The sequence below is a fragment of the Cololabis saira genome, chromosome 14 (genome assembly GCF_033807715.1).
Source record: "Cololabis saira isolate AMF1-May2022 chromosome 14, fColSai1.1, whole genome shotgun sequence".
Taxonomy (NCBI): Eukaryota; Metazoa; Chordata; class Actinopteri; order Beloniformes; family Belonidae; genus Cololabis; species Cololabis saira.
Window position 1 is genome coordinate 38,085,849 of NC_084600.1, and position 27,566 is coordinate 38,113,414.

Sequence of the window (27,566 nt, forward strand, 5' to 3'; positions counted from 1 at the left end):
AATGCCTGACAATTTTAGAGTTTGTAATTGCCTGGCCAATTATTTCAGCGTTAATTATCAATAATTCATGACAATTATCTAATGAAATCTCGACAGCCTTACCCTGTTATTCCGGGATGTACAATAACTTCTCATCCATTGAGATCCTTTGTCAAAAGTTTGAACTTCAAATTCTTACTCACACTGTTTTTCTGAACATTTCCATTGTTGAACAAGTCTACTTTAGGACATGTGCAGCTCACTATTGAGTTGTTGACTTTCAGCCTGAAAATTAGGGGACTGTTCTCCAGAGAATCTCATATCACCTCTGATGTGCTCATTGATGGGTGGCTGCAGAAATAAGGCCCTGCACAGTGTGCGGTCGGTGTACATGTCCAGTATGAAAACAATCAATGACTGTGTCTGAAAATGTGAGAACTACATTGTGAAGTGCTTTGTAGATCCCAAAACAAGGTTAACAGATGCTAATACATGTGTAACTGCTGTGTACTACTGACAATCTTCAGCCTCTTTCAGACAAATTAAGCAGTGGACTTTAGGCTTTCAGCACACTATAAAGAGATAATCTGCGCTCCATTTGGGGAACCATTCCCCAAATCCTCACTGTTCCATATTTGTATGCCTGCGTGTGTTCCTCACCCAGCAGTGGAGGCAGCCAGTTGACGTTGGCCTCACAGTGAGAGTCCAGGAAGGTGAGGACTTCTCCCTTGGCAGCGGCAGCTCCCAGTAGGCGAGTCCTGATCAGCCCCTCCCTCTTCTTAGTTCTCAGAATGCGAACCTTCGGCATCCGCATCATGTATTCCTCCAGTGCCACCTTTAGGTGCTCTGCACAGAGGAAAAAAGGGAGGGATGGGAGGAGGAGATGCAGAAATAGTGAAATCATCTGCCACGTGTTTATTGCTGCGATTTATATTTGGAAGTGGCCGAGTTTGATTTTTACGATGGAGTATTAGGGCCAAACTAAGACAAAAAAAAAATTGAAATTACGTGAATAAAGTCATAATATAATGAGAATAAAGTCGTAAAATTACGTGAATAAAGTCATAATGTTGTGAAAATAAAGTCGTAATAGAATAAAGTCGTAACATTACGAGAACAAAGTGGTAATTTATCAGAATAAAGTCGTAATATTACGAGAATAAAGTGTTAGTTTATGAGAACTCTAACAGGAAGAGCATCTTCTCCCTGTGTTAAAATGAGGAATATCTTATGAAGTTATATTTATATATTATATTATATATTACGACTTTATTCTCGTAATATCACAACTTTATTCTCACAACATTATGACTTTATTCTGGTAATTCTACGACTTTATTTTCGTAATTTCCATTTTTTTTGTCTTAGTTTGGCCCTAATACTCTGTCGTAGATTTTATCTTTAACAGCATTGAAATAATACCATTAATAGTAATCTTTTTTTTTATGACAAAAAAAAAGCCAAAATGCAGAAGCAATGTGTGAAAAACAAAGGTTGCTCTTTTTTTTTTCATTGGAATTAAGAGGGTAAGTAGCAGCCAGGTGTTGCTTGATTTACTTGATTAAATGATTATCAGTAAGTGTTTGGCCCTCTACCGACAACATTTACCGTAGATGACCAAATAGTCGCCCGCGCGCAAATACGCGCCTGTGCTCTAATAGCCGCCGGGGGTCCGAGCCCATTTGGCATAATAAACGCCGGTTCAATTAAACGCCCGGGCGACTACCGGTAATAACCTGGTAATAACACTGTATTTGCATTGTATTGTGTACAGTATCGTTCATACTGCTCTGATCAGCTCCGTGTGTCGCCATTACACAGACAAACTGTCTTTGTATATCAGAGCATGTGAGCAGAGTGAAGCGGCGAGAATTTCCGCTCCTCGCTCACAAAGGTTGTCACCGCTCTGCTCCGCCTTCTTTATTATTTATAATTTTTTTATATATTAAAATCCCAAAATATCTGTACCGTTTCTGATTGGGTGTGTGCACTGCGAATCATTTTTAGACACAACAAAGAACGCGTACCGCAAAAGTTGTGTCTCGGTGGAGGAACCGGCGTCCCAGCAAAATGAGAAGAGAAAAAAGAGTTCTACACACTAAAGGCTGATTTATGGTCCGCGTTACACCAATGCAGAGCCTACGGCGTAGGGTACGCGGCGACACGCACCCTACCTGGAAATGCGCTTTTTTTTGCTATTAAAACATGATTTGTAATGTGAATTTACAACACTTTGAACTACAAATAATAGTTTTTGTAGCTACATCATAGATTGCACATGCTCTCTGTGAAAGGATGAGTCCAATCGGGTCGTAGCTGCTTCAACTGTGATTCCTTCACGAGGAGCGACCAGGATTTCAAAACACGCTTGATTTTCTTGCAACCTCACGATTCGTGATCGGGAGCTCGTCGTGAGGTGTTGTGTTGTGTACAGTGTGTACAATTTTAGTTCCAGTGGTACTATGGTGATCTCATATGTTCTTTGTAAGTAATGGTCTGGTGCTGCTCATTGCAAAAATAAATTGTAGCCTGGTGCAAATACCCGCCTGGTTCTTATAAACGCCTGGGGTCCAAGTGGATTTAGCATATTAAACGCCCGGGCTACTAAATGGTCATCTACGGTATATGTTTTCTGGTCGGAAGCAGTCAGTCGTATGTTTACACGATGCAAAGGAGGAAAGGAATGAGCATTGTTCTTCCATAAGAGACTCCTGCTGCCCACCCGTTTGACAGGGTTAAAAGGCCATTTCCCAAGACATTTTGATTCCGTCATACTATAGTCAGAAAAATCACTTAAAGGAGAAAATATTCCTGACAGCTGCCAATCTTTCCAAGAGTTAATGTCTCCACAAGTCCACCACAAGGTCAGACCGTGAAATGTTGAGAAAAATTGTGAAAAGCTGAGAGGATCAGACTCCACCAGTTGGACTTCACCCGTCTGAGGTCTGAATTATCATGCTAAATGATAACATTCATGACAGTACATATAAGAAAGACTTCATAGGGCTTGTTTGGAAGCCTTTTCTTTCTAAAAAGAGCATGGCAGCATGGCGTAGGCTTGCAAAGTTGCATCTAAAAAAATCACAACACTTCTGCTCAATGTTCTTAGAGACAGAATTAAAAAGGAAAGGTTTGGAAAAAAATGTACAACACAAGTTTAAAAAAATAAAAGAAAAGTCGTGCATGATGGTAGAAGGGTGATGATTTGGGCTCGTTCTGTGGCGTGTTCTGGTTATCCAGTGCATATTCGCTTTTGCGGCACCAGCTACTTCATTCTTTAGAACCAGCAGGAATATAATTCGCGCTTCACAGTTTTGGCTTAGTTTTTGTTAAATGTATGTGTCATACAGTATGCTGCTGCACATCTGTTGCCGTGTCCCCACATCTTAAGGCTTGTGGCTTATTTCAGGAAGCAGCTTTTTGCAAACTCCAACTGGGTTAACGTGCACTTAGTCTGTTACCATGGTAACAGACTAACCATGGCTGAGAGCAGGTTTTGTTCCACAAATCTCAAGTTCCTCTCCATCTCCTCCTGCTTAACAAAGCGTCATTTAATCAGGCTATCGATCTTATAACACACGTTTAGGAGATGTCTGTCTGTCTGTCTTATCCATAATACATCACTAAAATCACCCACCGTGGCCATGCACTTATGTCACACCAACATATTTTCGGGCAACAAACCTATAAAAGCCATTTGAAAAGATTTGAGAGGATTTGAGGTCGCCTACATGATTTACAGTTCAACATCATTTGTAATTTGCAGCAGAGTGTTTTTGATAGCATCCTGTGAATGAATGAATGAATGAATGAATGAATGAATGAATGAATGAATGAATGAATGAATGAATTTTATTTTTGTGTCATGTCCGAAGACCCATCCCTTTACGGGATTATAAGACACCAGAAACAGAAAATCATCATCAAATACACAATATCACACACACTTAATTGGGAGCTGCACAATGTACACCGGAAAAACAAAATAAATAAATAAATCAAAAACCAGAATGGATATTTTTAGATATATGTTACTTTTCTTTGCCTATCCCACGCTTTCTCCAAATAGTCAGCAAGTGCAAATACTTTATGATCAAAAATCCATTTGAGTCTCTCAGCATCACTTACCCACATCAAATGCAAATTTTTACATCTATCAAATAATTTCTGATGCAGCTCATGATACAGAGGACAATAAAATAAAAAATGGAACTCATTTTCAATATCATTAATCTTACAGTAAGGACAAATCCTCTCTTCTTCTGGGACCCCCCGATAACGTCCTGTCTCAAGGTGCAGAGGCAAGATTCCACAACGGATTTGGGCACATAATGATCGTTGTCTTTTAGAGAGGGAGGCACAAACATACTTTTCACAGCTATAACAACTTTTTATAAAACGAAATATTCTTAATTTTGGTTTATACAATATGTCCTGTGACCATTTGATCTGATAAACATTAAACAAGGCTTCCTTAGCCAAAAAGACATTCACAACGCTCCCATTCTGAAATGCATGCAATGCGCCAATCCTCATAAATATATCCTCTACTTCACTTGACCATGCACCTTTTATTGTAACATCCCATTTTAATATTTTCTTAGCAATTCTATTCTCTGGCATCTTCACTATTCTGTGAGTAAATGTGAGTCAAGGAATTCTCTATTGTGATTGGTTATAAATGACATCCATATCGTCATTAGAGCTTCTTGAATTATGTTTTCCTTTTTCGATTGCAACATCTTATTATAGTGGGTGACGAATATTAGCCAGTTATGTTTGAATTTTGTGTCTGAATTATGTTTTAACATTTCATCTTCAACTGCTTCCAAGGTTGTTTTTATTTGTCTTCAAACCAGGAGGACTGCACCTACTTGAAAAGTGAATCTTAAGCATAATACATCTAAAATCAAGCACTTGTCACTCTTACCATATTATAATGTCCATTAACTATGCAACTTCTCTAACATCAACTCTCTTTACTTCTATGCTGCAGCTATGTTACTTTTTCTTTTTTAAACCAAAGGATTTACTCAAATTCATGATAGCAATAAGAGCTCTGGTTCCAAAGAAATATGGGAGGATTTCTTCTGCTAAGTTGACTTTGCTGTGTTGAATCGTGGTATCAGAGCTCCATAAATGACAACGTTTTATAGTCTCGGTGCAATCTCTTAAGTCCGAGTCAACACACTGAGGGTTGAATGAACCAAGTCTAAATCCCCAATTTGAAAAAGTGCGTTTCTGATCCCAGAGTTTGTCTCCTGTGAATTAATATTTTGACTCAATTTATGAAACCTCCTTCCTGAAATAGGCCCATGGTAAAGACCATTTGACTGTCTTAAGGACATGAAAGCCCCAAACTTTTAAAGAGTCTACTTTTTCCACAAATAACAGAACATAAAACCGCAGGAGCGATAACAAACTCCGGGGATGTATTGTTTTACTTCACCAGGTCTGAAATGATAACTACTTCATATTCCAAACAAATGCTCAATTTATCCTTCCAGCCAAACCACAGCAAGAAGAAAAAGAAAAAGAAATTATAGCCCAGCGTTTTGATAAAATTGTCAGTGTGTGATGGGAGTCTATTTTGTGCACTGGAGGGGTCCGTCTAATAAAGTGCTTGGACTGTATGAATGTTTTGGTGGGTGGAATCTGTTGAAGTTGAAATCACAAAGCCATACATTTTCATCAGAACCTTGCATTACAAGATAATTATTATTATCTCTTTTTTTTTACTGTTGTGATTGACAGGGTACTAATATATTCAGTGTGGTAGTTTTGCAAGAACACTTGTGTTAGTGCACTTGGTACACACCAAGGATTTAAAGGAAGAACAGGGACGAACAGCTTGATCATTGACTGCATTTACATGCATCAATAATCCTTTTAAAACCCGAATATTAGCAATTAACCAAATTTGCACGGCCATGTAAACACCAATAACCCCTTTGAATAACCCAAATTTGCTCATATTCGGGTTTTTAAAAACGAATATGACCCCGGGGTTACTCCTTTTAAAACCCGAATATTGGTTCATGTAAACGCCTAACGGAATATCCCCATCAAACGGAACAGGAATTTGTTTTCTGTGCATGCTCTGTTCACAAGGAATCCTGGTCTTTTGAGTCCAGGAAGTTCTTATAAACACGGAGAAACCAGAGACGTTCTATAACCGAGACAGCCCACTACGGTTCGGTTTCCTGTATCTGTGTCACGTGACTGCCACGCCCCTTTAGGAGACTAACAGCAGGTCCTGAGTCTATTGAGTCCTATGGGAAAAGTGAACGTGAGCACAGATTATTACCAATTCCTTCTCCCCATAGTAACCTAAGTGAATATGGGACCCATTTTTCAAAAGCCACAAACCTTCTGAACATTCTGACACCAAAATGTCAATTTTCAGACCGACAGATTAGGAGAAAATGAACTTTGTTTGAGACCTGTCTCTGTCTGAGCAACACACTCTCGCGAGATTTGGCTCTTATCGTTTTCCCATCGGATAAAATGAAGTTTAAAACTAAAATAAAACTTGCTTCTTTGCTTAATAATACTGTTATTTTTATTATTTAAGTCTTTTTAGAAGAAAGTTGTACTGTATCTAGTGTTGTATGTTCCAAAACAATGTGGGGAGATGAGCGACCACGCCCACTTAGGAGACAGGAAGTGTATACCATTTCATACCATTGGCAGTAACGGTAATGCGCTATCTTCTGTATAGAGTATCTTTGGAGAAACGCAAGACCACGCCACACTTTTGGAGTGAGGAGGAGACTAATCACTTCATAAATGTAATGAAGGATATGAACATTTTGGCATTTGTAGACGGTAGAAAGTACCGGGATAGCGAGATTTACAAGAAGGTGAGCGAAAAGTTGCGCGAAGCAGCATTTGTTTTGAATTTGGATACGGGAAGAAGAAGCGGAAATGACGGTAATTGGTCATCACATTCTCCGCGCGTCGCTGGTTTGATCCAGATATCCCGAATGATTAATTACCATGTATACAGGGATAACCCTGTTTGCTCACGCATGTAAACGGAATATTCCGAATGTTTCAGTAACCGGAATATTAGCAATAACCCAAATTTTGACTGCATGTAAACGTAGTCACTGACCTTGTTGTTTATATGTACAGTACCTAGCTTTAAACCGGGTCATCTAGTTCATCAATTCAAGAGTAAACACAATATTTAGCAGAGCGATGTTCCACAGAACACCTTGGTGGATGCTGCAGGAGGGCAGTGTGATGGACTGGTGACCTGAGCTGGGAGCAGCTCATCTCTCACCAGAAGACAGCTCGCCCATCCCCAACCTCGCCTTTAACCGACAGAGGGATAAAGTGTGTATAGAAAATGGATGGATGGATGGATGGATGTGAAAGGAAGAAGAGCATGAGCACTGAGTGGTTGGAAGCAGTCAAAACATGACATATGACTTTGACAGCTTCTTTAAAAGCAGTCACAACCGCCTGTCCATTGAAGAGAAGCAGCAGAGCAGGGGAAGCTGAAATGTTGACCTTTTCACTTCATTCTTTTGAAACTTTATTTACTTTCATGCCAGCTGCAGATCTAACTGAATTTGCTTTGACAGGACGAGAGAGAGAGGGAAAGAAAGCTATCTTGGAAGGCGTTTAGAAACCGCAGAGGATCTGCAGATAGAGGGAAGATAAATGAGAATTGGTTTGATTTTTCTGGTGTGTTTGACAGAATGAAGGGAACAGCTAAATACTCTTAAAATATTCAAAATGAAACTGGGATTAAATGTAAATAAAGATCAATATTCAAGATTCTTCTACTTCGGATAATCCTTTGTTCCTTCTCTCATCTGTTAGAGCTCATCTTTCTTTCTTGAACCAGTTAGAATACAACTGTTTTGGTCACAAATAGGAATGGGTGATATTTTACCGTTCACGATAAACCGTCAAAAGAATTCCCCACGGTAAGAATTTGTCATCTCGTGGTAAAAACCATAAATTCCCCGTTGATGACGTTTTTGTGTAAAGATGATTTAAGGTTCTGCGTTAAATCAACGCACGACGTACGTGAAGGAAGGAAGGAAGGAAGGAAGGAAGGAAGGAAGAAAGAGATGAAGAAAGAAAGAAAGAAGCCTGAAAGAAAGAAAGAAAGAAAGAAAGAAGAAAAAAGGAAAGAAAGAAAGAAAGAAATGAAGAAAGAAAAAGAAAGAAAGAAAGAAATGAAGAAAGAGATGAAGAAAGAGAAAGAAAGAAAGAAAAAGAAAGAAAGAAAGAAAAGAAAGAGATGAAGAAAGAGATGAAGAAAGAAAAAGAAAGAAAGAAAGAGATGAAGAAAGAAAGAAAGAAAGAAAGAAAGAGATGAAGAAAGAAAAAGAAAGAAAGAAAGAGATGAAGAAAGAAAAAGAAAGAAAGAAAGAAAAAGAAAGAAAGAAAGAAAAGAAAGAGATGAAGAAAGAGATGAAGAAAGAAAGAAAGAAAGAAAGAAAGAGATGAAGAAAGAAAAAGAAAGAAAGAAAGAGATGAAGAAAGAAAAAGAAAGAAAGAAAGAAAAAGAAAGAAAGAAAGAAAAGAAAGAGATGAAGAAAGAGAAATAAAGAAAGAAAGAAAGAAAGAAAGAAAGAAAGAAAGAAAGAAAGAAAGAAAGAAAGAAAGACAGAAATAAAGAAAGAAAGAAAGAAAGAAAGAAAGAAAGAAAGAAAGAAAGACAGAAATAAAGAAAGAAAGAAATAAAGAAAGAAAGAAAGAAAGAAAGAAAGAAAGAAAGAAAGAAAGAAAGAAAGAAAGAAAGAAAGAAAGAAAGAAAGAAAGAAAGAAAGAAAGAAAGAAAGAAAGAAAGAAAGAAAGAAAGAAAGAAAGAAAGAAAGAAAGAAAGAAAGAAAGAAAGAAAGAAAGAAAAGAAAGAGATGAAGAAAGAGATGAAGAAAGAAAAAGAAAGAAAGAAAGAGATGAAGAAAGAAAAAGAAATGAAGAAAGAGATGAAGAAAGAGAAAGAAAGAAAGAAAAAGAAAGAAAGAAAGAAAAGAAAGAGATGAAGAAAGAGATGAAGAAAGAAAGAAAGAAAAGAAAGAGATGAAGAAAGAGATGAAGAAAGAAAGAAAAAGAAAGAAAGAGATGAAGAAAGAGAAATAAAGAAAGAAAGAAAGAAAGAAAGAAAGAAAGAAAGACAGAAAGACAGAAAGAAGAAGAAAGAAAGAAAGAAAGAAAGAAAGAAAGAAAGAAAGAAAGAAAGAAAGAAAGAAAGAAAGAAAGATAAATTCCCATAGGTGTAGTTTATTAGTATTTAGTATCTTTTAGAGCAGTGATTTGGCTCCAAAGACTGAATGTGGTGATAGATTTATACAAAGGTGGAATTGAATTGGTATTTTTTTTATCGTCATTTTAATCGTTATCGGGATAAATGCCAGAAATGATCGTGATATTTTTTTTAGTCCATACCGCCCATCCCTAGACACAAAAGGTGAAAATAAAGAAGAAACACATTAAAACACATTAGATTTAACATGTTGTGTGTTGAATGATTTGAATGTGAGCGCTCAGGCTTTGGCTTTTGTCCTCCCTACAACACTAACTGGTGTATTTACTTCGCTATCATTGCTCTGAAAAACATTTGCTGCCCACCTCAACCTAATCCTTTCAATCTGAAAGCTTGCAATGTTATGTAAAGCCATAATTCTCCTTTAACTGTCTGCCTGCCTTGGTTTCACTCCATCAAAAACTAATACCAAGTCAAATCCCTTCATCCTCCCCTGAATTATTTCAAGATAATGCCTTTTTTCCATCCTCTGCAGATTGCATCTGACTCCGGTGAAGGTTGACTATCTTTACCGTCAGCTGCTGCGTCTATTGTGTGTTACACAGTGACAGACGCAAAATATGACATTTCAACAAGGGCAAAAGGGTTCAGTGAGATCATCTCGAAACTGCGAGAAAAAGGAAAGCTGTCCTCCTTGTATGCTGCTGTCATAACTCAAGGGTATTAAAAAACTGACTTGACGAGGCCGATCGTGTTTGTGAATGCTCTCGACATAAAGTTATGCTTACATCATTTCACTAATAACAGGAAGTGAGGCAAAATTAATCAGGGCATATTTGCCATGGCCTGTGGAGAGGTGAAGGAGTAACATCACAGCATTTAATTGTGATTGGTTAATTTCCTCTGACTAAATTGGACACCAACTCAAACTGTTTACCAAAAGCAAGGAGGCAATTAATCACTTTAATGAGAGTGAGCTGATGTCAGCACACACATTAGTCTTTATTAGAATGTAAAGGGGAGGGGGGTGTTGGGGTGCAGCCTGGATGTTGGGGTCATCTCTGTGTTTAGTCCAGTTTTTGATTGCTCGTCAGGTTATAATGGGAATACAGGCGATTTATCCAGCACTGACTGGAGCTCCATCTCAAAGTTCCTCAATCGAATGCATCCACTTCGGTTTGTGTACCTCCCTGGATTCCCTCATACACAGTACTGGAGTTGAGGGGGGATGAGGGGGGATGGCATCCCCCCCTGAAATAAAAACGGTCAAAATCATCCCCCCTGTAAAACTGCCATCCCCCCTTTCCATTCCTTATGTCATTTCACCAATGAATGTGGTTTTACTGCTATTTCAACATTTAGAGTCATCACCATAAAAATAACACCAGAAAAATAACTTATTTGACAATTTTCAACTGTTTCATGTAAATTTTCACTTGAAATAAGTAGAAAAATCTGCCAGTGGGACAAGATTTATCTTCTTATTACAAGCAAAAAAATCTTGTTCCACTGGCAGATTTTTCTACTTATTTCAAGTGAAAATCTACTTGAAACAGGTGAAAATTGTTGTTTTTTTCCAGTGATGAGTCTTGTTTTAAGTGTAATAATTTTTTTTTTTTTACTAAAATTAGACATTTTAACTAGAAAGAGGACAAATATTCTTATTTTTTCATGTGTTGAATTTAAAAAAAAAGGTATAAACACATGATGATGGATAAGTACAGACTTGTTCCCGGGTAATGGAATGATGGCATAAAGAAAGGAAACAAAAGGATGGGTATATTGAGTATCATTATTATATATATAATAATTTAAATAATCCTTTTTTTTTTTAACATGTGTGTGCAGATACATGCATGTATGTAAGTGTATGCATGTGTAGTGTACATATGTATGTGGATATGTAATGTGCTCGTATATATGTATGTACATGTATGGATATATGTGTAGGTACGTATGTTAGTACGTAAGTAGTTAGGTATGCATGTAAATATGCATATGTTTTTTGTTGTTGTTAGCTATTATTCATTTGTTGTATTTATTTATATTTATATGTAAGAAGGGGGGGCATTCATAAGCCGAGGCTTCAGCCCTGCCCCTTTGGTCGTGACCTAAGTGTATATGCTTGGTGGTGACCAATACATTTTTTTCATTCATTCATTCATTCATTTTGAGTTTTTGCAGTGATCCATTTTACTTATCCTGTGAAGGACAGAGTCATATTGATAAGTTCAGAAAACTGTTTTTAAGTGTTTTGATGTATTTGATGTAAGCCCAGTGGATATTTAAAGCTTACAGAAGGCTGCATTTAACTGCTGCTATGTCATTCCTGCAGTATTTCTGCAGGTGTTTTGGTCAGTGCTATTATTTGTAATATATTATATTATTTGTAATCAGCACAAATTATCTGTCCCCATATGATAAAATCCACCATCCCCCCTGATTTATTTTTACAACTCCAGTACTGCTCATATGTCTCAAACATGTCTTCATACTCAGACCAATGCGCCTGGATTCTGAAGCCGTGAATACTGAATATGAGAAGCAGCTCAGTTGTAAACTGGGAACTTTCCCTGCAGTAGTAAACCGTTTGGATATTTCTTATCTCTGCAGACTGTGCAGTTGCCTGCATATTAATTCTGTTCACACTGGTAGTATAGTATGCCGTATTTTTTTATGAATTGGCCAAAGTCTGACACAACTAAAAGACCAAAACCTAAAATTTTACCTCATAGCATTCAAAATACTCTTTATATAAATGTCACACAATGTTCCCAAAGATTACAACATCATTCAAATGTTTTAAACGTGTTAATGCAATACTGTGCATGTGAATGCAAAATCAATAAGTCATGCCTCAACTTATGTAAATTTACAGTATATGTAACAAATTTAAAGTACTGTTAAGTTAAATTTTATGGATGAGATTAACTTAAACCCATTTGCAAGCGTTTAAATATGTGCCAAAAGCCACATCCTCCCTAATGCATTCAAAAAAGATTCAGTTAGTGTTGGATCCAACATGGCACGTTGAGCTCTGGTTTCAGGGAGGTGGCTGATGAATCCCCAGATGCTTTGGCACGTCAACAAAGACTGGCACTGCTTGTTTATTCTCTCAGCAAAATATTCGAGTGTCCTTGTGAACTCCATCACTCTCTTTCAATTTTCTTCTTAGGCTTGCATGAATTTTTAGTTCCATCATTAAATGAATGACTCTCAAAGGAGTGACTGAGCGGTTTTGTAGGTCAGTGTTTGCTGCACTGTTTGGAATGGGGCCCCAGAGGAGGTTAGGGAGAAACATGACAAACAAGCTTGTCGACAAATGATGTCATCTCCCTGCAATTTCATATTCTGATTTAAGCTTTGTTAGAAAAAAAAGACCGAGGCATTTGAACCCCTTCAATTGGGAGCAATCTGTTCCCAGCAGCAGTCTGTGGTTTTCAGATGACGTCTGATGAGTTGAATAACAGTGTTATGATTCATTTCCGTGCAGGATCCAAATGCAGACTCTCAGCAGAGCAAGTAGGTGAGTAAGAAAAAGCCATTTTATTAAACTTTTCAGCACAGGAAGAAAAACAGACTGAAAACGTTTGAAGGTCCAGGTCCAATGGAAGCCCACTAAAAACAACTGCGTCAGATCATAGTAGATATTAGGAATGGGCGATATTTTACCGTTCACCATCAAAAAATTCCCCATGGTAAGAATTTGTCATCTTGCGGTAAAAACGATAAATTCCCGTTGATGATGTTTTTGTGTAAAGCTGATTTTTGGAAGGAAGGAAGGAAGGAAGGAAGGAAGGAAGGAAGGAAGGAAGGAAGGAAGGAAGGAAGGAAGGGAGGAAGGGAGGAAGGAAGGAAGGAAGGAAGGAAGGAAGGAAGGAAGGAAGGAAGGAAGGAAGGAAGGAAGGAAGGGAGGAAGGAAGGAAGGAAGGAAGGAAGGAAGGAAGGAAGGAAGGAAGGAAGGAAGGAAGGGAGAAAAGAGGAAGGGAAGAAGGAAGGAGAGAGCAGGAGGAAAGAAGGAAGGAAGGAAAAAAAGAAAGCAAGAAAGAAAGAAAGAAAGCAAGAAAGAAAGCAAGAAAGAAAGAAAGAAAGAAAGAAAGAAAGAAAGAAAGAAAGAAAGAAAGAAAGAAAGAAAGAAAGAAAGAAGAAAGAAAGAAAGAAAGAAAGAAAGAAAGAAAGAAAGAAAGAAAGAAAGATAAATTCCTGTTGATGACGTTTTTGTGTAACAAACATGGCGGATCTGAGAGCGAGATAGATTTATAGTTAAAAAGGTGGAGTTGAATTGGTATTTTTTTTATCGTCATTTTTATCGTTATCGGGATAAATGCCAGAAATTATCGTGATACATTTTTTAGTCCATACCGCCCATCCCTAGTAGATATTACTTCATAAACAATTAGGCACTATTTAATCAATATTAATTGGTTAGTAGTTATTGTAATTTGGTAGCCATAGTTAATTACTTATTAAAAAAGTAGTGATCTAATGATTAATTATTACTCAGTAATTATTCAGGCTAATCATTCTGGTTTATAATTCCTTGACTCGTGTACTTAATGCACGGTAGTCATCAAGTTATTTGCACTATATTTTTCAGTATTTGATTGTTTATAAAATGTCCATTGCTATCAACGGGGCATAGGATACATTTTTCCTGCCACATCCAGAAACGTTCTTTGGTTCTGTACAAGGTGATCAAGTTTACGGGTAATGTTTTATGTAAAATCTTTAGCAGCAATAAGCCAAATGGTCATTTTCAGCGATTTTAGGGGTGTGTGTGCAGAACAAAGTGTTTGATCCAGTCAGTTACAGGGCCTGATCTATGTAGAGATCTGCTTTTGTGATGTATGATGCACACAGAACAGGTATGCACCAACAACTGAAGGTCAGCTTCAGAGGGACACAAAACAAGATGGAGTATCTGCTCCTGTGATATTCAAACAAGGTGTGAAAATATGTGAGCCTCATCACACATTGGGATTTGCTGGGATTCTGACTACGGCTGTTTGACGTGTCTGCACTCCGTGCTTCTGAATAAATCCTCGAGGCTGTGTGAGACTCCCATTCCTGGCCACCTTTACCGTCTACGACAGTTTCACATACCAAACATTATCAAAATGCAGTGACAGGTGTTCAGAAAAACAGGCCAAACATAACATCACAACACTTTTTCTTTCAAATATTCAAGGAGGGGAAAAAAGAAGCAATAGAATGTAAACAATTACAAAGTAAACTGATGTTTTTGGGAGAATCCTTAATGGAGCCTCAGTTCAAAATTCTTTGACTGTTTTGACTAAAGACACCGATGTCTTCTAGTTTGTAATGAAGCCTTTCACGTACGCTTGACTAGTTTGTCTACAGTAGGTCAGGGGTCGGCAACCCAAAATGTTGAAAGAGCCATATTGGACCAAAAACACAAAAAAAAAAAAATGTCTGGAGCCGCAAAAATGAAAAGTCTTGTATCAGCCTTAGAATGAAGACAACACATGCTGTATGTATCTAAATTAGTTATAACTGGGGGAAGATTTTTTTTTTCATTATGCACTTCAAGAAAAAAGTAAAAATGTAGAGAAAAAAGTCGAAAATTCGAGAAAAAAGTCGAAATGTCAAGATTAATGTTGAAGTACAATCTTGAGAAAAACTCGAAATGTTGAGAAAAAAGTCGAAATGTCGAGAAAAAAGTTGAAATGTCGAGATTAAAAAGGAAAGGAAAAAAGAACAAAAAAAGAGAAAAAATGAAAACAGAAGAAAAAAGAAAAAAAGAAAAAAAAGAGTAAAAAAGAGAAAAAAAGAAAAAAAGGAAAAAAAAAGGAAAAAAAAGGAAAAAAAAAAGGTCAAACATTTTTGAAAAAAGCTCCAGGAGCCACTAGGTCGGCGCTCTAGAGCCGCGGGTTGCCGACCCCTGTTCTAGGTAACTTGTGTGCTTGGTTTAGGTCAAAGTTTAGCATGAGGTGCTTACTTGTGCATGAAAGACTGAGTTAAGAATAGGACAGAAACAGTGATTGTGTTGCGACTTCATACTGCGTGAGCAGTTCCACAGCCGTCTCAAACAGCGTGAGGCCAAAGACTCCCAGAGATCATTTTCTGACAGAATCACAAATCACACATCTCAGTGAGAGCATGAAGATGCTACCATACATCCGCCTTAACTTGTGATTGGGGAGTTCTCCTTGTCTGATAATCTAGACATACTGTACCATTCTTGATGTTGTACTTGCAGCTCAAGGTTAGTTTGATCTCAGTTGTCGGTGGACATCACTTCGACCTCCACAAGTCTATTTCCTGTGTTTCTCCTTTAAACTGATGTAGTTCATGTTAATCAGAGTCTAAGGCTGGATTAAAGTTGCAGAGTTCAGGTGACTCTGTTCCAATCTATTAATGTAAAAGCACCAATACATGTCAATAACTGTGAGTGAAGTGCAATCCAGGCAAAGATTAGAGGTCATTACTTCTGATTTGGTCTGAGTCAGTTTGACTACATCTTTTACTAGCAAAAACTAAATATATTGAACGCAAAAACAATTCCTTAAAACCTCTAAAAAAAACTAAACAAATCAATGCATCTAAAGTCTTTCCTGCACACTCATTTTATTAGCTATATGGTTTGTTTTCTAATTCAGGTGTTTGGTTGTTAGTTTTGTCAAGGGGAAGCAAAAACTGCACTTTTCTGTTTTTAGAAATAAATCTTAAAGGAGACCTATTATGGCATTTAATGTATATTTTAAACAGGCCTTGAATGTCTTAAAAACAATCTAAAGCTTGTTTTTTCTACATAAATCATAAATCCAGCCTGTGGGCCCTGTCACTAGTTTTACCGCTTCTAACCTCTTTTTCTGCGCCTCATTTTTAGGGAAGGGGGGGGTATGATAATGAGGCTCTGTGCTGATTGGCTCCCTGAATGACGTGTAGCAGGGGAGGAGAATAAACCTGCTCCGCCAGAGCAGCCCGAGCCTGTAAATAAATACAACACTGAATTTTCACAAATGGCAACTTTATTGTTAAAAAAATAAAATATGAGTTGTATATAAATAACATTTATGCACTATTTAAGCCGGATCTGCCCGGTGGAGTCTGAACGCTGGCCGCGGAGCCAAGCCAGGCGCCCGGGAGCAGCGCTGCTGGATCAGCGCTGCTGGATCAGCGCGCATCACCGCGGCTTTAACCGGGAAATATGACCGGTTCCCACCGGCCGGGACCGCAGGAACCCGCCTGGACTGGTAGCAGGGACTCCCGGGGACCGACCAGCGGAATTTCAGCCGGATCTACCCGGCGGATGCTGCGCGACGGGCGCCGCAACTCCACGGCGGGCGCACAGATCCGCTCCGGAGCGCATCCGCGGCGCATCGCCCGTTATCGGGGATCAAACCGACAGATTTCGCTGAAAATCTCGAAGGGTGAAGCTGGTCCAGCCTGGGACAGACCCCCGAGGACCCAGCTCCCAAATCACCCGGGAACCTGCATGATTTAACCTGGATCCGCGGCGCTGCGGCGCCGCGTCCGACTGGCTGAAGGATGGACCGCTCCAGCCAGAGCCAGAGAGCTGGTTGTAGGCGTGGTTTCAGCAGCGGAGGCTGAACCTATGGAAATGAGCGCCTATGGTGACGTCACCCTAGGCGCAGATTCAGAATGGCTCAAAAAAAGGCCACGTGACACTGGGGACTCAGTCCGGCGGGGGTCAGAGAGCTTGCAGAAATTCATGGTATTTTGTCTCCCCTGTGCTGGCAGGGTGAGGGGAGACCACTTTATATATGTTAAAACAAGAAAAAACGTGTTTTTCATAATAGGTCACCTTTAAGACTACATGGCTTATGGGCAGACCAATAAATATGTCACCGACACTACAGTGGAGACCATTTACTTTATCCTCACACAACAAACCCGACTCATGGTTTTTTCCCCGTCTTCAGGAAGAGGCTGGAATCGATCACTTCCCACTGATGGCCCCTACATCTCTAAATGGCAACTCTCAATTAGTTGCTTTTGTCATCTGTCGTCTGTCTTCCTCTCAGACTCCCTCTTCATATCCCTCGTGTCTCCGTCACACTTCACTGGGCACCATTACCTCATTAACTCCCCGTCACCCGCAGTCTCACACACATTCATGAATACACACACACACACTGCTCTGAATGAATAAACATGCCAAACTTTGCTCAGTGTTTCTGCTTTGCCGCCTCCCTCTGCCTAACACTGGCCTCCATCGCTGTCTGTCTCACAAATCATCCCGTATCTCCTCATCGCCACGGTTTCCCCTCCATCATTCACATGGCGAGGCTGCTGGTGTTGATAAGACTCTTCAAAGTAATGCCACAGTGCTGACAGCAGCTTTCTCACGCAGCCAGAGTAACTAACTCATTTATAGAACTGTCCCAAAGTTGGAACATATTATATACCCAGTGAGGTCTATTATCTGTGTTTATGCTGAATAAAGTTTTCATGTTGCCAGTTGATGATCATTTATAATCAGTGTTGGGACTAACCCGTTATTTAGTAACGCGTTACAGTAACGCTGTTAGTTTTGCAGTAACTAATATTCTAACGCATTACTTTTTTAATTCAGTAACGCAGTTACCGTTACCAAATGGTGCGTTATTCTGTTATTTCTGCAGCTACAGTGAAGCTTTTTTTCCCCGCACAAGGAGACTGTAGGAAATGTAGTGGGCATGTGTGTGTGATTTCAAAAACATGACGGTCATGGCGAGCCAAGAGAAGGCGAGTTTCACAACGTGGAGATATTGTCATCACAGTAATCCCTCGTTATTCGCAGGAGTTACGTTCCAAAAAGAACCCGTGATAAGTGAAATTCTTTTTACAATTGAAAAGGCTTCAAATTGTGGAGATCAGCACCGCCCCGCACGTATTCCACTGTTCTTCTGAGCTGCTGCATCCCGACTCTGTAGCGTCTTTTTCTCCTAAAGCCGTGGTGCAAGAGTGTTTTTTCGAGAGAAGAAAATAGTTATGGCTCGTTTTGTCGCTCTTTTTTCTTCTGGGCAAAAAGATTCTTATAAACCGACATTTCACCATCGGTTATATCTGGAGTGTAATGAACGATTCATCAAAGGGTCCCGTTCTTGAGCTGCTGCTGAAGCTCATTGGCCGTTCTCAGCTTGTTGCTAAGCGACCAACGTTATTGATACAGGAAGTGAAGAAGCGGGGAGACTGTTTAGCCAATCAGAATACAGAACATGATGCACAATGTAAATCCATAAAGTACCTGCTGAAATGAAGGCTAGAGGGGCATTAATGGAGCATTTAAAAAAATGTTTTTATTTAAAGTAACTAAATAGTTACTTTTCATAGTAACGCATTACTTTTTGGTCTAAGTAACTGAGTTACTTTTTTAATGAAGTAACTAGTAATGGTAACTAGTTACTATTTTTCAGTAACTAGCACAACACTGTTTATAAACTTGTCTTTATTTCTATGCAACGCGCTTGCAACCTGTCCAGTGTGCGTCCCTGTTTTTTGCCCAAGGAGAGGTGGGATGGGCTCCGGAAGACGCCCCACGAGCCTAATTAGAAATACAAGGGAGCTGATGGATGTATTTAAAGTCAGATGTCCACAAGATCAAACCTGAACCTTATGCAGCCTTCGTAAGCTTCTCATTTCAATTTCTTAAACATATATCAGCTCATAAAGATACGAGTTGTGTTCTAGTCTGTTAGCTCATTTCAGTGCAAGTAGAAGTTCTTAAAGTAAAGGGTAAAAAAATTTAAAAGACGTACAGAGAAGCTTATACAAAAGAATGTCAAGTTTTAAAATAGGATTTGAAAATGTCGAGTGTTGCTGAGGACCCAATGTCAAGGTCCTTCAAAAGTCTTATCTTTCTCTTGGCTTTTAATCTGCTGCTAATGAACTTCTGGTCAGTTGAGCTCAGTGAACTTTCCCAGAGTTTTCAAAGTTGAGAGAAAACTTAAAAACAAATTGTAAGATCTCACAATGAATTCAAAAATTAACTGTTCTTCCTTGCATGTAGTCATCAGGTGTCAAACTGAAGTGTTTTGGACAATTTGCAGGTGAGAAAGGAGAGACTGGCTGGTGCTCAAATAAAAACTAGAACAGCAGTTGAGCTGAAATGAAATAAAGGCATGGATTGCTTTCTCAAAGTCAGCGAAGGAGAGAGAGCTTAACCTTTTGCAAGGGTTCTCAACTGGAATAAAAATGATGCAGTGGATTATTTTTCAACCTCATAGTCATCCGTCTCAATTTCTGTGATAACCATGCAAAAGGATACATTTTCATTTGGTGCACATTGTGCATCTTTATAATAAAGTATGCAGCGGTTTGGAGAATGAAAACTGAAACTAAAATCAAAAAATAAAATATATACCTGAATACTCCCTATATAATGTGACAATCTGTCCTTGCCTTAACTGGACTTTTTTGTCTGGGTTCTCTTTTGGCCCAAAACACAGAACAAACATGATCCTTTCTACAACGTAAGGAGGGCTGTTTCATAAAAGTAGGATTCAGACATCCAGGATAAGAGATAAATCCAGGCTTGACATGGCGAGGTCAGTTCATCCTGCTGTCACCCGTCACCCCAAAGGCCAAACCGGCTCAGGAGGTGCAGCTTTGTCAAGCCAGGTATAATATAAGTAATCCAGCTAAATGCGCTAAAATCACAGACTCACTGATTCCATAACAGATAAATTGCGTGCACCATACTTCTCACCAAATGACCAACACTTTTGACAGCGGATTAGTTCATTTTAATCCTGACCCTGGATAGCTCAGTGGGTTGAGCGGGCACCAGTTACAGAGGCCACTGTCCTCGTGTGGCCAGCGCAGGTGCAAATCCCGGCCTGTCGCTCTTTTCTGTGTGTCTTCCCCACTCTCTTTATACCTAATCCTGTCCACCTAATTTAAATAAATGCAACTAGTGCCAAAAAATCCAAATTACTTAAAAAAAAATTCTTGTTACTCTTTTTTTGTTACACATCTTTATCACACATCAATATTCATGCAGTACAAACATAACTAGACCGAAGAGGAACAGCTCCAGATTTAATACCATATTTTCCGCACTATAAGGCGCACCTAAAAGCCTTTGGAGCAAAGCTGGTTTTTATTTTGTTAATAAAGTTTGACATACGGTACTTTTCTTCTTGTTTTTTTTTTTGCATTTGCTGTAGGATTTTGTAGCATTTCCTGTAGCGCAGCTCCATCATGTAGATACGTAACTCAACCCCAGCCACTATAGTACGGTATTTTACCATATATTTAGTGCGCCTTATAATGCGGTGCGCCTTATTTATGGAAAATGTTTTTAAATACATCATTCATTGAAGGTGCGCCTTATAGTGCGGACAATATGGTATAAGATTATTTTGCAGACTGGTAAGAATCTGGAAAAAATATTGACTACGATGTACAAATGACTTGTTCTGACTTAGAAGGTGCTTGCATGTTCTCCTCGTGTTCCCTTGGGTAGCTAATGGGAGCTACCCTCACAAAAACATGCAACAGTCCTGGGCTCTACATGCCCCCTCTGGCCAACCGGGGAGCCAGATGGGGTGGGGGGGATCCGGCCGGAATAACGTGATCCTTCCACGCGCATACGTCCGGCCGGAGAAGCCCCACCCTGTCTGGTGTAAAGAAGCTGCCTGCTCACTCCTCAGGTTAAGGAGGAGACCTGAGCTCAGTGCAGGGCCCTCCCAGGGTTGGTAGAGGATGGCAATGCCCAGGACTGACTTAGGTAGGAGCACTGGGTGATAAAATGGGGGAAAAAAAACAGGATCAAAATATATATATAAAAAAAAGAAGGTGCCTGCTCATATATTTCATCCTCGTATTTATTTTAGCCGTTAAAAAAAGGCTTATGTGTCGTTAACAGGGGGTGGCCCACCATCCCCAAAATTCAAGCCATCAGAAGAGCTCGTCCTTGATATAAATAAAGGGAGGCCTGGAGGAACACTTGCAAAACATCTCAGCCCAACACAGACAACCTGTGTAACTGTGGGGGCATGGCTCCACTCGAGGTGCTGAATTTTGGGACCCAGTAGTCTGCACAGGTAGCGTAATCCCCAGAAAAGCGGTAGCGCTCATGAAGGTAATTGTTGGGAAAAGCCAAATGGGCAGACCTGTCCCGAAACCCTCCTTCTCGTCTGAAAGTCCTACTGTATCTTCTATAAGTGCTTCATCATCAGCGTGACGAGATAAGGCCCCAAGCTTAGCGGGCCTTGCTAGCAGGCCAGGAAGGTTTTTTGGACTGTGGGAAGAAGTCGTAATATCTGGAAGAAACCCCTGCAGTCACATGAACCCTGCAGACTCCAAATGGAAAGGCTGAAGGTCTGAGCAGGGAACGTTCATGCAGAGGGGAACCATTGGCCTACTCTGGTTACCTCAGGAAAACATGCAGAGGAAGGATGTTAGTAGAATATCTTGTATACCTAAAACAAAACTAAACAAAGAGAGAAGCATCACTTTTAAAAAAAATGTATCTGCATGGGCACAACAAAAAAAGAATGAGATTTTGAGCTTGTCTTAAATTTTTAAAAGTGACGATAAATACAGGCACTCACAAGAAAATCTGTCTGTGAAATCGCAGAAATCTGTCGGCACTCAAAGTGCATTAGTGCCATTTTTCTCTTATCCTGCGTTATCAATTGTGGTTTAAAAGAAAAACATTTAACAGGAATGGCTTCTGTCTTATTGATGTGGTCTTTTCAATTGACGGATGGAACACAGCCTGAAAATGGTTTTCGTTTCTTCACTGCTCTATCTATTTCACAAGCAGCCGAGACTGGCAAGGCAATGCAAATGCAGTTAGTTATTTTCCTTTGGGACAAAATAAAAATCCTTTGTTGATATATTTCTGCACACATAGCAGCAGACCCCTTGCAGGCTCCTCCATGGTGGCTGCGTATTGGACGCTATACTGATTCCTGCTGGGAGCCATTCTGTGTCACCACCGGAGTGCCTCTACATCTGACTGGAAATACATCAAAAGTCGCTCGACATAGGAGCCTTGCACTCCTTATTTGAGATGAAGTATTGGAGCCATTTGCTCAACTGATCCCATCAGGGAGCAGAAAGTGGGAAAGTAATTGGACGATCAATCTGCCAATGGCAGGTTTCCATCACACGGGAGATGATTGTGTAGTGTGCCAATGCGGTCCCACTGAATAAACACGGGTTTTGTTTCTAGCTGTGATTACACTGCATGCCTTTTTTTTTTTACTCTCTTGAATAAAAAAATCACGTCAATCACAAACATAAGTCTTGTTTTTGGCACATGACACATGCACATTTTTCAAACATGGTCAACAAACTGCCATCACTTGCTTGGTACATTTCATGGCTTTGCAACAACACTGTCTATTGAAACTGCTCTGATTCATTAAAAGTAGCTTAACCAAAAGAGTATTAAGGGCAGTGTGCTTATTTTGTTTTCTGTCCATCTTAGTCAAGATTTGGAAAGGCACACAAAGGACAAAACTAGTAGGCAAGATGTCCTTTAAGCTAAACTCGAGTGAGGGAGTTAGCATGCATGCAGTCTTACAAGCGCTTAAAAAGGTGTTTTATTGAAAGGGAAAATGACAGAAGGACGGCAGGGAAGGAAAGAAAAGGAAAGAAGGACAAAAACAAAGAGGTAAGAAAGGAAGGAGGAAAGAAATGAGAGAAGAATAGAAGGAAAGAAAGAAACTTGGTTAACAAAAACAGAATTGTAGTGGGTTTGTTAACAAAGTTTCTTTCTTTCCCTCTTTTCATACTATAAGTATCCCAGGGCTGCAACGTTTTCAGAGAAAGTCACCACTTGATTCAGCACAATAGCAAACATATGACTTGGCAGCTCGGCTTTCCCTCTTCGAATCCCTGCTGTGACGTGGCCAAGGGAGATGAATGAATATTACCTTTCCCTGCATCATTAAATCTTAAACAAAGTTTTCAGTTTTAACTTGCTCTACTTCTTAATGCCAGAGCAGAGTCACATGGGGTGTCGCCAGCAGCTGCCAGGTGTGAGGGGATGATTGCGGACGATTGGTATCTGCAGCTTTCTCTATAAACAATGTTATTTGTGTCAGTTAATAAGCTCTCTGGTGAACAGTCATACATGATTTAATTCTGGATTTGGTAATGCATTGGTAATGTGAATGTAGTATTGACCCATCAACCCATCCATCACTCTTTTGCAGGATATTGGCTTCAACAATACTGGTTATGTGAGTGTCTGAAATACTGTGTACTAAGCATTGCCAAACGGGAACGGGAACCACCACTATTACAAACCTGTGACATTTTTAAAATTCTTCTGGATGTTAAGTAAGTAACATAAAAATCAAAACAAAACACAGAGAACTGTACTGAGAGTGAAGCCCAAGGTTTCAAAGTTTATTTAGACGGGACAATGCATATTAATGCACACTATATTAAGCAGTGTGAATACACCGGGTTTAGCAGAAATGCTAGTTTCCACCCGCAGTCCCCACAAACAACCAGACACACTCACACTCACACCTACGGGCAATTTAGAATGATCAATTTACCTAGCATGCATGTTTTTTGGACTGTGGGAGGAAACCGGAGTACCCGGAGGAAACCCATGCAAGCACGGGGAGAACATGCAAACTCCACAAAGAAAGACCCTGCTGGGCCTGGGAGTCGAACCGGGGACCTTCTTGCTGTGAGGCAACAGTGCAAACTTTATGGAGACTATATATGATGGAAGACTTACAAATTAATTTTTAGCAGTCGGTTAGTTGTTACATTATTTGTGTTCCTACAATGATCTGCGTTCTGCAATAAGGGACTGACCCATGTTAATGTGGTAAATCTGGTTTGTTCAACTCATGCCTCGCAACAAGACTGAGCCTAAAAGAGTAATTGTCACTGAACTGTACATAGGTCAAATTTACCTATTTAAAGAATAACATTGGCAGTCACATATATGTTTGTGTTTAATAAATTAGTTGTTAATAAGTGTAAATCAATCCAAAATATTTATGGAGAAAGTTACCTTCTTTTGAGTTGTGCAAAATCTTAAACTGATCTCACTGAATAAGCGGGTTGAGTAGCGTGTGAGTGTCTGACTCCACCCACTGAAACAAACTGCAATTAATAAAGCTGTAACATGATGGTTGAAAAGGGAATGAAAATCTATATCTTTTTGAACAAAATCATTTTGACCAAAAATAAAAAAAGTCTGTCCTTTAAAAAATTATTTTTGTCTTTTAGAAGCAATAAGTTTTGTATTGGAACTGAAACCGGAAATAATCAGCCAGAACAAAGTTTCTTGGTTTTTTAACATAAATATCTATAAAACAGAAGAAAAAGATCCGGTTTTGTGTAAAAGGTTAATTACATTGGTGCTTATATGAACTATGTACCACGCGCTAAGGTGTTAAATAGTAGTAATTACCAGCTTGAATCAGGCCTAATTGGTCAGTTCAGCTAACAGTGCTGTGGTGTTTTCTGCACATTTTTGTGTGGTCTTTGTGGTTCAAAGTATTGGAGCATGAAAGTAAATAAATAGTGCAGGCTAATTACAAGGTTTGTAAGTCTAGCTCAAAGGTTCCTAATTGCCCTTGCATGTCAAGCATCGTTTGGTTTATCTCTAATTTCCTCACACAGCGCTGTAGCAGTAAGGACCTGTCACATCTGACTCACGCTTTGATTTTTTATTTTTTTCCCCCCATGTGTGTAATAAACACTTTTACATACTGGAATAATAGAACTTGCTAATAGTTTGTTTTTTTCTTCCCAACAATAACATGTTGAATATTTAGGGTACCTGTTAGATTCAGTCTTAATCATTTCAGTTGGGACTGGCAGGTCTTTCATGTACTTTATTGCATTAAAAAGTGTAATTTAATGTAGTGAAGCAATTTATACAGCTTGGAAAAATATTTTAGAATGTTGGAAGAAATGCCCCGACGTGGCAGGGATGAGAATCAGCACCTCCAAGACCGAGGCCATGGTTCTCCACCGGGAAAGGGTGGCGTGCCTTCTCCGGGTGGGTGGAGAAGTCCTGCCTCAGGTGGAGGAGTTCAAGTATCTCGGGATCTTGTTCACGAGTGAGGGAACGACGGAACGTGAGATTGACAGACGGATCGGTGCAGCGTCCGCAGTTATGCGGTCGATGTACTGGACCGTCGTGGTGAAGAGGGAGCTGAGTCAAAGGCGAAGCTCTCGATTTACCGGTCAATCTACGCACCTACCCTCACCTATGGTCATGAACTTTGGGTAGTGACCGAAAGGACGAGATCGGGGATACAAGCGGCCGAGATGAGTTTCCTCCTCAGGGTGGCTGGACGCTCCCTTAGAGATGAGTTTCCTCCGCAGGGTGGCTGGACGCTCCCTTAGAGATGAGTTTCCTCCGCAGGGTGGCTGGACGCTCCCTTAGAGATAGGGTGAGGAGTTCGGTCACCCGGGAGGAGCTCGGAGTTGAGCCGCTGCTCCTTCACATTGAGAGGAGTCAGCTGAGGTGGCTTGGGCATCTGTACCCGATCCTCCTGGACGCCTGCCTAGGGAGGTGTTCCAGGCATGTCCCTCCTCCCTAGGGAGGTGTTCCAGGCATGTCCCAATGGGAGGAGACCCCGGGGAAGACCCAGGACACGCTGGAGAGACTATGTCTCTCGGCTGGCCTGGGAACACCTCGGACTCCCCTGGAAGAGCTGGAGGAAGTGTCTGGGGTGAGGGAAGTCTGGGCATCCCTGTTGAGGCTGCTGCCCCCGCGACCCGGGAACGGATAAGCGGCGGACGATGGAACAACGTGATCCTTCCACACGCTCCGTCCTGCCAGAGAGGCCCCACCCTGTCTGGTGAAAAGATGCGGCCTGCTCACTCCTCAGGTTAAGGAGGAGACCTGAGCTCAGTGCAGGGCCCTCCCAGGGTTGGTAGAGGATGGCAATGCCCAGGACTGTTACTTAGGTAGGAGCACTGGGTGATATAATGGTAAAAAAATCAGGGATAAAAAAATATCTAAAAAAAAAAGAACAGTACACCCTGGACAGGTTGTGAGTTCATCCAAAACACACATGACTGTATTTATAGTTTAATCATCAAAAAGCCTTGTTTAAATACATTTGGACTGTGAGAGGAATTAGTAGTATAGTCGGCTATTTCAAGGCTGCAAAGGCGGAGTATTTTAGAGCTGGATCTACTCTTTGGTGGAGGATAAATTTAAATAACTGGGTGGACTATTTCCAAGTCAACAGTAGTGGGGATTAAAGCCAGAAAAGGAGCTTGACAATGAGAAAAAAGTTTGAGTCGATGGTACAGCTGATGCTGCTGGATCTTACAGGGTCAGATTAACTGCAAAACAGTGTCTTTGTTGATCTGATCCCAAGAAAAGCTGACACGCTTGAACAAATGATGCTCCAAAAGAAACACACTGTAACGGCAGCATTTGGTTCACATGCAAACAGGCTTCTCTCTCTTCTCCTCCTTGAGATTTGCCTCTCTTCGCTGATGTGGAGAAGAAGTTGGCATTTTTCTGTTCTTTTCTCTTTCTGCATGCAAGGAATTGGATATATTTTCCCTTCCCCGGTCTGGCCATAAATCCGTGAAATGACTTGGGCTTCACCAGCAGCGTTCATCACTCATGCTTGGAAGCAAATGCAAAGCTGCAGGACACGTTCTCAACCATTTACTCAGCATAAGTAATTTATGTAGCAGCAAGAAGACTGTGGGGATCACTCTGTTGCTATAATGCTTAAACAATCACATTGCAATAATTCTAAGTTGGCACTTTTGCTGAGCTGACTGCTGGTCAAATGTGGTAACATGTGGGTGCAGAAGAGACAGGCATAAACCAAAAGGCTCAAATGTGACGGTCATGCTGATCAATGCTCTGTTGGCTTCAAGTGAAGACTCACAAATAAAGAAAATATGAACTGTAACAAGCAGAGATCTTGACAAATATACCTTAAAACAAAACTTGTAAATGTCCCAAAAGAAGGTACAGATACTTTATGCTTCGCTATACACAATTAGACATACCATAATAAAAATGTAAGAACTACAAATACACGCACACTTAAATAAATCTTAGAATATGCAGATTATCCAGAGGACAGTTTCACTACCAACACATGCTTTTGGTTGTCTGGACCCCAAGGCTTCCATTACCAGTGTAATAACTGGCTCTGCCAATACTCAAAAATGTTTTATTACGATGTTAATATTGCATAAGAATGGATGCATTTCAGCCTCTGGCTTTTCTCAGTGTCTATGCTCTTGTTGCAATATTGAAGTTGTCATAAAAATTATGTGTGAGTGCTGGCAGTCTCAGTTATTACATTGAAGTCTTGGGTCAGCACCTGTCAAGATGTCAGCATTTTGAGTTAATCATGCTGATGCTTGTTTTTTGTTTTTTTTCTCAGACTAAAATGTACCTCATATCCCATTTTTTGAT

The 27,566-nt window shown here is 39.9% G+C and overlaps 1 protein-coding gene across 1 annotated transcript in view; it reads right to left on the bottom strand.

Annotated features, from left to right (window-relative positions):
- Positions 1-27,566, bottom strand: part of LOC133460072 (polypeptide N-acetylgalactosaminyltransferase 10-like) — a 138,642-nt gene that overhangs the window by 61,241 nt on the left and 49,835 nt on the right. The window contains exon 5 of the mRNA XM_061740585.1: positions 640-825. Coding sequence (XP_061596569.1) covers positions 640-825 — 186 coding nt within the window. The remainder of the gene's footprint in view (positions 1-639; positions 826-27,566) is intronic.